At 36.7% G+C, this 10,684-nt stretch overlaps 1 protein-coding gene and 1 pseudogene across 1 annotated transcript; one reads left to right on the top strand and one right to left on the bottom strand.

Annotated features, from left to right (window-relative positions):
- Positions 1 to 4,411: 4,411 nt before the first annotated feature.
- On the bottom strand, positions 4,412 to 5,655 carry LOC113317946 (polygalacturonase inhibitor-like). The gene has a single exon (XM_026566058.1). It carries the CDS (start codon positions 5,566 to 5,568, stop codon positions 4,552 to 4,554), a length of 1,017 nt encoding a protein of 338 aa, XP_026421843.1. The 5' UTR covers positions 5,569 to 5,655; the 3' UTR covers positions 4,412 to 4,551.
- A 3,941-nt stretch (positions 5,656 to 9,596) lies between these two features.
- Positions 9,597 to 10,184, top strand: LOC113362705 (annotated as a pseudogene).
- Positions 10,185 to 10,684: the final 500 nt, after the last annotated feature.

Below are 10,684 nucleotides of genomic sequence, written 5' to 3'. Positions count from 1 at the left end.
AAGCATCATCAGCAATTTTACTGGTGAATTCACCAGCGCACATAGACTCGACCATGGATTTGGTCGAATAGTCTAAACCAATATAAATAATCTCAACAAGTTTCATCTTATCAAATCCATGGTGAGGACACTGGGATAGGAGATCATTGAATCTCTCTAAAAACCTATAAAGGGACTCTCTCTCTTGTTGCACACTAGCACTAATTTTTTGCCTAACAGCTGCAGTTTTATGCTTAGGGTAGAATTTCATATAGAAAGCAGCAACAAGTTCCTGCCATGTTTCAATGGACTCAGGTGGTAGGTTGTTCACCCAGGTCTTGGATTTATCTCTCAAGGAAAATGGAAACATCTTAAGTTTCAAAACTTCATCAGTGAGGTCTTTTATTCTAACTATCCCACAGATTTCCTCAAAGTCCCTAATATGAAAATAAGGGTTCTCATCATCTTTTCCTAAGAAAATAGGGATCATCTGAAGAATACTAGGTTTTATCTCGAAATTAACCGTACTGGCTGGCAATTTAATGCACGAAGCTCGGTTGGTCCTAGTTGGGAACATGTAATCTTTCAAAGTTGCCATCGCTAGCACAACTGAAGTGCTAGGGGTACCTTCCTCACGAAGATACAGATTTTCAAAACTGAAGTTTCCAAAAACGGGGCTCTCAAAAGAAGAGTCTTCGAGCTCCCCGCCTTCACAAGAAGAGCTACTAGGTTTATCACTAATCAAATGACCTAGAGGTGTTTCTTTTCCAAGCCCGCTCTTTGATAACCTCGGGCATACACTAGAAAAACAAAAGAAAAAGAAAAGTCCTAAAAGGAAGGGAAGTTCTATGCAAACACAATCAAGGCTGACTCCACCAAAGCAAACCTACTGATTTCTAGCACACAAAAAGCATGATGGCTCCACTTAGATTGTTTCTAGACCAGCTTCTAATCCTTCGAATGGGAATTCTTTACAATTTGAGCAAACCCCTCTAGAATCAATCCAAGTCAAAGTAAGTTGAATAGAGGCGAGGGAAGCTGCGTAGAGTTTTGATACCCAAGGCCTCACAACATTCCAAGGCGGTGCAGTCACGCATTCAACTCACAGAAACCATCATGAACTTCGAAGTATGCTCAAAAGAGTAACCAATATTTTTCGAACGACTTTCCTATTAAGCTCGTTACATTATAAGTCTCGTTCTATTCCAAATTTTAGGTTTAGGTTCGCGTTTGGTTTTGTTTTCCTAAGGCGGGAAAGAAGAGAACGGTGATGAAATCCGAACCCTTATCTTGTATGGCCAGTCCTTGCCGTTTACTAGGAAATTAAAGCAGACGTTTTCAAATCCTCAGAATATATGCAAACGAAGGAATACAATAACTCGCTGACAGGGTATTCGCGAGTGTTTCGACAAACTTACCTCTCATTCCAGACGGGGGATGAACCGCTGATGTCGTGTACGAACCCGAGGGGCCGAGGTGATATCGTAATCATCGTCCTTCTCTGCAAACAGTTTAATATTTAATACTACCCTTCCGTAGGGTTTAAAAATAAAAGAATGTCCAAATGTCCAAGTCCAAAGTCCAAAAGAAAAGGAAAGTCTAAAAAAAACAAAAAAAAAAATGTCTCTTTTTTTTTCTCTCTTTTTTTTTTAATAAAAACAAAAAAAAAATTCTTCTTTCGATCCTTTCGCTTTGTCTTTTACTCCAAGTCTTTAAGTATTCACCAAAGCTTTGGAAAAATTTTCTTTCACTCCCAATTCCAAAATCTGTAAGGAAAAGACAAAAACCCAAAAACGTAAAGAAGAACAAATAAAATAAAAACAAATAAAAACCTAAAAAAATATAAAAACTCTAGCCTAAAGACTAGCCAGCATCGGCGGCGCCAAAAATTGATGTGTTTTTCAATTGAGTTGTAGTAAAAAGGTTCATTGAGGCTTGTGAAAGCAATGGATTTTTAGACTTATAAAACTTAAAAGTAAAGAAAAATTATTACAAAATTGACTTCAAGATATTAGAAAACAACCAAGACACTGATTTCACTATTACACATGAATAAATTACGGTAAACAATCCAAAACACTAATTATCTTTTAAGACTCTTATTTCTTAATTCACAAATAATCTGGAAAATTCTCAAAAATTAATTGTATCCCTAAGCATATATTATCTAAACAAAGCATAACCTACCTAATTGAATCACAACTAGTGAAGAAATTTTTTGCAAACAATTAAAAACTCTGCAAAAGCAGTGATTGAGTGAATTATAAATTATAAATTAGAGGAAATAAATGATTACCAATTATTCATGCGTAAATAGCTTCCTCATTTCCTTGGTTGTGGGAGAATTTAGCCTCTCATCATGTTGGAAATACGCTCAAAAGTTGATTTCATTTATGCTCAAAGATGGGTTTACAAATGATAAAAGTGTGAAAATAATTAAAGTTACAGAGAACGATATATTTTGACTGTCGTTGTCACTGTAAAAAATAAGACTGTCTTGCGACAATCGCTGAAACTGTAGCTTTTAAGACTGGTCTGTAACAGTCGCAATCACTGTAGCATAAACGACACAACGGTGTGCGTCTTATGTTATTCGTGTTCTTCAGCAGAAAAATGGCAGCTCTGTAACTTGATTTTTTTCGACTTTCTGATGCTCTAAAACTCTCCCAAACTATACCCCCCCCCCCTCGTACTAATCCTCAGCCACTTATATAGCCTTTCAACACCAAAATATCTCGTCATAACTTCATCAAATTCTCCATAACTCGGCTTGAAGAAAAAATATTCTTCGAATATTTTCTTCCCTGAATTTACTCTCTCATGCGCCTGTTGTACATGGAATTGCTCCAGCACGTTTCTACCTAATACCAGTATCAGTTATACATGTAATATCCTCACGAAATCTCCTCAACATGACACAAAAATTCCGAGTATCTTTCCCATATGTGGCTTGCCCTGTTTTCTTCTTGCGAGTTATCCAGCCAAATCGATCGAAACAAACACCCATACCAGCTTTGTTATGACATATCACGTCTACCCGCTAAGTTTCAGGGATTGAATCTCACTAAATCACGTCCGAAATTCGATCGAAAATTCTGCCAGTAACTGCGACTATTTTCCCGCCAATATTCAGTTTCAAACGAAGGGGATGAAGGTGCGTCTTAACCAAAACGTGGGCGCCTTTAACAGCTGGGGTGCCTGGGGGTGCCCTTATCCAAAGTGAAGGTGTCTTTAGTACTTTTCTTCGGGAGTCCAAATAGCACTTTTCGAGCAAATTTTTCCACACAAGTGTATTTCTCCAAAAACGCCTACACAAACATAAAAACACCATAATAAATACAAAATCAAGCACTAACAATAGAGACACTAGGACAATTCGGACACAAAAATGTGTCTATCATGCCGTAACCCTAGTATTATACATAAGCAAGCGAGTAAGTCAACAACCTTGCTTGTGAGAGTCAGTTCCTCCCTCACATGTAGGACATATGAGTTCTTTCAGACCTTCCTTGTGGGGGTTCAGAATCTTACGAGTGAGCAGAAAAGTGCTCAATGACTTAGAAATTAAGGCGTAATAGTATGGTTTTTGACTGCTACTTAGTATCGGCACTGAAAAAGTATCTAAAAGGGTGAAATTTAGATATTTGCACCCTGCCGAAGTAAGGAACCATGGCATATATGTTTGTAACAGATTCCATTTTGAGAGATTTGGAAAAAGCACTATCTCGTTGAAGGGTTCTATACATCTGCCATTTCTCAATGCATTTAGACAAAGACTGTTTTTTTTCCTATTTTCGGATGATATATCTTTCTCATAACATGGAGTTTGAATCAAACCCGTGTTTGAATTGAAATTGAGATACTGATGCAAGTTCTTCCCTTCTGAATCAGAGATATTATTTAATGGAATCCAGTTAGGGGTATTAACCATTGTAATGGCTGATCTTCTACCTATTCAGATATCAATAAAAACAAAATAGCATTGGAAGTGATAAACCAGTTGATAAGTAACTGTCGTTGGATTAACATCCATATAGTTCCTCCATACGACGGGTCCTGGAGGAACTATGCTTTCATTTCCAGAAACTGAAGGAACCATGTCTACAAAACCAGGTTTCTATCGAAGGAAGGTGACAATGTATTACTCGCCTAAACGAAAATCAACTTTACTCTGATCTAAATCTGAGTTAGGTCACGTGGAATAAGGTTATAACATTAATGGTGCTAGATGGACTGAACTGGTCCAAAAGGAAACAATTACATTTGAAATATGTACCAGATTTTGTTTATATATCAAAATTAACTGTGTGAAATCCATGATCATTCTTAGTGCTTGCTTGGCTAGATATTTATATATCCTGGACTGTCGTAGAACCTTAGTTAAGTAAGGTTGTTAAAGTAGTCTGGTTTTAGGAAGTTTTAACAAATAATGGAAATTGCGACTAGATATAAACTCCGCATTGTAAAACTGCTTTAAGTGGTAGATTTCTGACAGCATTCATACAGTACCAGACTAATAGTCCATAAAAAAGAGATAGATGAGAACTCAGAAGGCTTCATAATGTTACTCCATCAGTTTTTCTTACAACTGATCGTCAATGGCGTCCCGCACAGGCACTTATTATGAAAAAATGAAGTGCTTTTGAAACGCTTCATGATTCCTCCGGTTGGTATCTTACCACATAACCTGTTGTAACCTACCTTCAACGTGTACAAACTTTCCAAGTTCTTAATCTCATCAGGGATTCCACCAAATATTTTGTTATGTGATATATCGAATATATTTAAATCCTTTGGAAACTTAACCTTTGATAGATCAAACTCGAACTCGTTCTTCGACAAATCGATAAAACTATGGTTGGGATTGATTAGAAAGGATGCATCCCCTATAAGTTTGTTCCTTGACAAGTCAATCGCGCCATTCAGAGCTCCTAAAAATTTTGGAACCCGACCAGTGAGTTTATTGCGACCCAAGTAAAGATCAAGTACAGTACCAGTAAATTTCCCAAAAGACTCCGGGATTGAACCGGTGAGTTTGTTCCCGTCGAGATGGATGGATATAATATTTTTGAGGTCTGAGAGATTGGGTGGAATAGAACCAGAGAATTGATTTTTTGAGAGATCGAGTCTGGTAAGAAGAGTGAGTTGATTAAGGAAGTGGGGAACCGGCCCTGACAGACTCATATCGCCGAGATCCAGCACTTCCAGATGCTTTAACTTTGTGATAGATTGCGGGATCGGACCAGTGACATTTTTGAAGTGGTTGAGAGTTAAAGCCGTGAGGTGAGAAAGGTCACCTACAGAGGGTGGAATTTGGCCATCGATATCACCTATAAAGAGGTGGATTCCGCCTATACGGTTGGTTTTGCTATCGCATTGGATTCCAATCCAGTTACAACAGTCTGTGTTTTGGAACCATGAAGAATATACGTCTGACATAGTTATATAATTCTTCATCTTCATAAGAGCTTTGAAGTCGCTGGGATGGCATTTTCCTAAATCCCCATGAGAAGGAGATACCAAGGTTGTAGCAGTTAAGAAGAGAAGAAAGAGAGAGTGGTAAAGAAGAAATTGGTGTTGGATTCTCATGGCTGGTGTAATTTGTTTTGTTTTGCTTTGCGATGTTATGAAGAGTCGAGTAGTAAGGACTTGTGTTTATAGCACCACATCCAGCTTGATACGTATAACAATTTGAACACCTTTTTTTTCTTCTTTTTTTCTTTTTTTGAGGAGTTTGGAACTCACGTCAAAGATATAATCACCCAATTCCTTTAGTAGGAATTACGAATAGGTACTATTATGGTAGTCTTATTTAGTAGCAGGTTCATCCACTAAATCCCAGTAATCAGAGGTCCATAATAAAAAGAAAAAGAGGAAATTGGACCAAATTTTTTATCCCCTGGTCCGGTACACGTGCGGGATGTCATAATCCACTTTTAAAAATACCCAAACTACCCATTCCCTGATAATACATATATGTTTCTTAAAAAAAATCACCATTTTTTCCGCTCTTCTCCTCTCTTTCTTCATCTTCTCAAATTTGGCTCCTGCTTTGAGTTTTTATGAAGATCTCTTTGAATATTTACAGGTATGTTATGTAATATCTCTTTCTGCTGTTGTTGTTTTTTTTTTCAACTGAATCTGCGAAGATCAGATCGTTTTGATTACGTTTTCACCTTCTTCTTTCTGTTTTTGTTTGTTTTTTGCATTTATTTTTGTTTTGGTTTGTTTTTTATGAATCTTGATCGTAATTATTTAATTGTTTGGTTAGATTATGATGTTTTTAACATATTTGAAATTTCGATTTGATAATCTTGTTGTTTTCGCTTCTTGATTTTATCAAAATCGTGCTTGTTTGTTGTTTCAGGGGTGTTATCCAACAATACATATGTTGAATACTGATACAAATTGCTTTTGATTCTGTTTTGTTCTTAGTTTTATCACTTGTTGTTGTTTGATTCATAAGTACATATCTTCGATACTGAAATAAGACTCTCTCGATTTATGGTCTTCTTCAATATCTATCGCTTCTACAAAATCAGATGAAAATTTCTTTGTTGCAATGTTTATATTAGGGTTTTCACGATCTAATCGTGGTTGTATTTGATTTCGTCTTTTATCTCTGTGTCTAATTTGTTTATTATTTTACTAGATCTAGATGAATAATCAGATTGTTTGTTCATTTCGTTATTAGATCTGATTATACCAGTTCCATTTTTGTTGGTTTTAGATTTATTTCAGTTTGTTGTTGTGTATGAACCAGCAGTACGTATATCCCGTACTGACAGAAACCTATTCTACTTTTAAGAAGAAGAAGAACAAGATGGTGCATCATTATGATTTACGAGGAGAATATTTGTTTCCTGTTTCCAGGTATGCTTTCTAATCATCTTGTTTGATTATTTTGTTCGGTTTTTCTTCTTTTGATTTGTTTTTTTTATTGTATTATGATAATCAAATCGATTTTATTGACGCTTTTATGGTTTTTAGGTTTTTTACAGTTGTTTTTCGTGTATGAATTGACAGTACATATATGGCATATTGATACAAAACTCTTCTAATTTTGTTTTATTTGAAGTTTTTCCAATTTTTTTGGTTCGATCCATGAGTATGTATGTATAATACTGATAGGAAACTGAGCTAGTTGATTGTCAGCAGTTGTGATTCTTAGTGATCAGAGAATCAGACTAGTTAACCCATTACGCACACCTAATTCCCTTTCCTGCTATGTTTCTTGAAGATTGCAGATTTTGTTGGGGCTTTTCTCATGATGGATATGGCTCACATAAGTGGTCTCGTTGCTGCATCTGTACTTGCCGACCCATTTGAATACTTTGATGTTGTAACAACCACCACTCACAAGGTACACCTAGTCCCATTCATGAAGTCTGCAAGACTGCAACTACTGACACCAACACAAGCAGCATTTGTTTTTATTGGTTTAGGTTGAAGGGTCATGTTGTTTACTATGTCTTCTGTTTCAATTTGCAGTCATTACGAGGTCCCAGAGGTGGCATGATTTTCTTCAAGAAAGATCCTGTTCTTTGGGTTGATATGGAATCTGCGATTAACAATGCTGTTTTCCCAGGGTTACAGGTAACTAAAACTGTAGCGGTTATTTGTGATTTATCATTGGTTCAACATTATAACATTTTTTAGGTTTGTTACAGTTGTTTTTTCGTGTATGAATTGACAATACATATATGGCGTACTCATACAAAACTCTTCTAATTTTGTTTTATTTGAAGTTTTTCCAATTTTTTTGGTTCGATCCATGAGTATGTATGTATAATACTGATAGGAAGTGTTATTTGCTGTGTTTTTGCTCATTTTTTAGTCTTACCCTTCAGTACTTATCTGAAATACTGTAATATGTCTTTCGATTCTCTTATTTTTCATAGATCTGTCACCTGTTGTTGTCATACTGTTGATTTGTAGTTCATGAATCTTCAGTACATATATCGCATACTCATAGGAAGTGCTCCTTGTTATGTTTGATTCAGTACGTATATGAAATACTGAAATAGATGCTCTTTGTTACGTTTGATTCAGTACTGGAATTGGATATGGAGATGATCTGGAGCTGCAGTTCAGAACTTATTGCAAGAAATGACAGATTTTGAATGATAGGAACATGAGTTGTTGTTGGTTCAGATTTGCAAACTTGTGAAATCGGTGGTGGTCTTGATGAAGTTACAAATTGGTTGTGACGTGTGTTTGAAAGAAGGTGTGCTGCAAATGGATTTGGAGGAACATAGAAGGTTGGGTTGCTACATTGTATGATCCTACAATGTATGTGATGTAATATGTTTTCTAATTTATTTATCATTGATTCTTACAGTTTGTACTCTACCTGGAAGCAGTGCAACAAATATGTACTCGAATTTGTAAGCATTCAGATATATAATCGGATTTGTAAGCAGTACGACAGATATGTACTCAGACAGATATGTACTCAAATTTGTAAGCAGTGTAGCAAATATGTACTCGAATTTTTAAGCAGTGTACCAGATATGTACTCAAATTTGTAAGCAGTGTAGACACACACGTTTGGTAGTAATGGGCATTATGGACATTTACATGTTTTAATTAATTTTGGAACTCCGGATAAAAAAAATTCCGGTTGGACCCTACTATAAATAATTATATGGGCCTAGGACCAAACAAGAAATTTTCCATTCCTTTATCACTCTGACACCCGACAACTAGCGCCATGATGCCCATGAGTCCATTATTAGTTTTGCCTATACAAACTCGTTCAGTCACCATCTTAGCTCTTTTATGCATCCACTCACTTTAGTCATGGATAGCATTAATTATCTACGGTGCAGATGGCCTTAACTTTTTCTTTATCTCCCCCACCACTTGAAACAAATGCACTAGAAGACTATTGCATGTGAGAATCGTTTGGATTGACAGATTTTACTGTGGAAAATCCCGGCAGAAAAAAGTGGCTCGACCACACTTCACCACTTGTGCACATTGATTATCCCTGTTATAGAGGGCAGTCCGGACAACAAAGGATCTTCTGGATCTCCTCTCGTCATTTTTGCACATTTATGTCGGCATATATTCGTGGTTGATCATGTGCGTACAGGGGACCGGCCATTATAATTTGGTAGACATGTGAAACATGCATGAGCACGGAACGGAGTAAATAAAGACTTCAGTTCGATAAATTCAAACCTACAGTCCTAGGGACGGTATCAGGGGTGGCTTACCTGGGCCGAAGCCTACCCCAAAATTTCCATGTAATTTTCAGCATTTGTGAAATTTAGTGCAGGTATAATTTTCAATTAGCCCATTAGGAACATATGATTCTATGGATCTATGCAGACGTAATAATCCAAAAAGATGGAAATACGGTCCCACATGGATTAGCCTTTCATAATATCATCTCAGCCTTAAGAAAAAGACACGTATTTATGTTGTTTTTTTAAAATCAGGTATTAAAATGGATGCCCTATCGATAGTGTCAGAACTCTCAACCTCGAGAGTGATGGTCTTTCCAGTCAAAGTTTTGACAAATATTTGCATTGGAATCTGCAGTAAAATTAACAACTAATTAGAAATCCTTCATATTTGCATTGGCATCTGCAGTAAAATATTTGCAGAGACTGATCTTCGCTGGCAAGCAGCTTGAAGATGGGAGAACCCTTGCTGACTACAACATCCAGAAGGAATCTACACTTCATCTTGTTTTACGTCTACGTGGTGGTATGCATATCTTTGTTAAAACTTTAACTGGCAAGACAATCACTCTCGAGGTTGAAAGCTCCGACACTATTGACAATGTGAAAGCAAAAATCCAAGACAAGGAGGGAATTCCTCCAGACCAACAACGTTTGATTTTTGCTGGGAAACAACTTGAAGATGGCAAGACTTTGGCTGATTACAACATTCAGAAGGAATCCACCTTGCACTTGGTTCTTCGACTAAGAGGTGGAATGCAGATCTTTGTGAAAACTTTAACTGGCAAGACAATCACTCTCGAGGTTGAAAGCTCGGACACCATCGACAATGTGAAAGCAAAAATCCAAGACAAGGAGGGAATTCCGCCAGACCAACAGCGTTTGATTTTTGCTGGGAAACAGCTTGAAGATGGAAGGACTTTGGCTGATTACAACATTCAGAAAGAATCCACCTTGCAGTTTATTTTAAAAAAAAAAACATAAATACGTGTCTTTTTCTTAAGGCTGAGATGATATTACGAAAGGCTAATCCATTTTAATACCTGATTTAAAAAAAAACAACATAAATACGTGTCTTTTCTTAAGGCTAATCCACCTTGCACGTATTCATCTCAGGTATTATGTGTCGTGTCAGTTTATTTTACTCCTTTTATTTCTTTTACTACTTCCGTATATTAATTAACTAGCAAAGCTAGGGGTGTGAAGAGTAAAATAACAACTCCCAATTCCTCAAGTATACCTAATCACCATGCACTTGTTATCACTGCTTAGTTGGTATTAGCTTTTAGTTTTTCTCCATCCGCAAACACAAAATATACCGAAATGGTTGTGTAACAACTAAACCGCAGCCACCTCCGAGAATGGTACTCACAGAAGAACTCTGGAGTTGAAACCTGATACGAAAAAAAGAAAGGCAGCATGTCACGCCGCATACTACAATGCGTTTATGATTATTGTAATTGAAAAATAAAAATAGAGTGTTGGTGGAGAAAAAATTAGCCCACCCGAACATA

This window comes from Papaver somniferum, chromosome 1, assembly GCF_003573695.1.
Source record: "Papaver somniferum cultivar HN1 chromosome 1, ASM357369v1, whole genome shotgun sequence".
Taxonomy (NCBI): Eukaryota; Viridiplantae; Streptophyta; class Magnoliopsida; order Ranunculales; family Papaveraceae; genus Papaver; species Papaver somniferum.
Note: the sequence above shows the minus strand (reverse complement) of the source record. Positions and strands in the feature narration are given on the sequence as shown.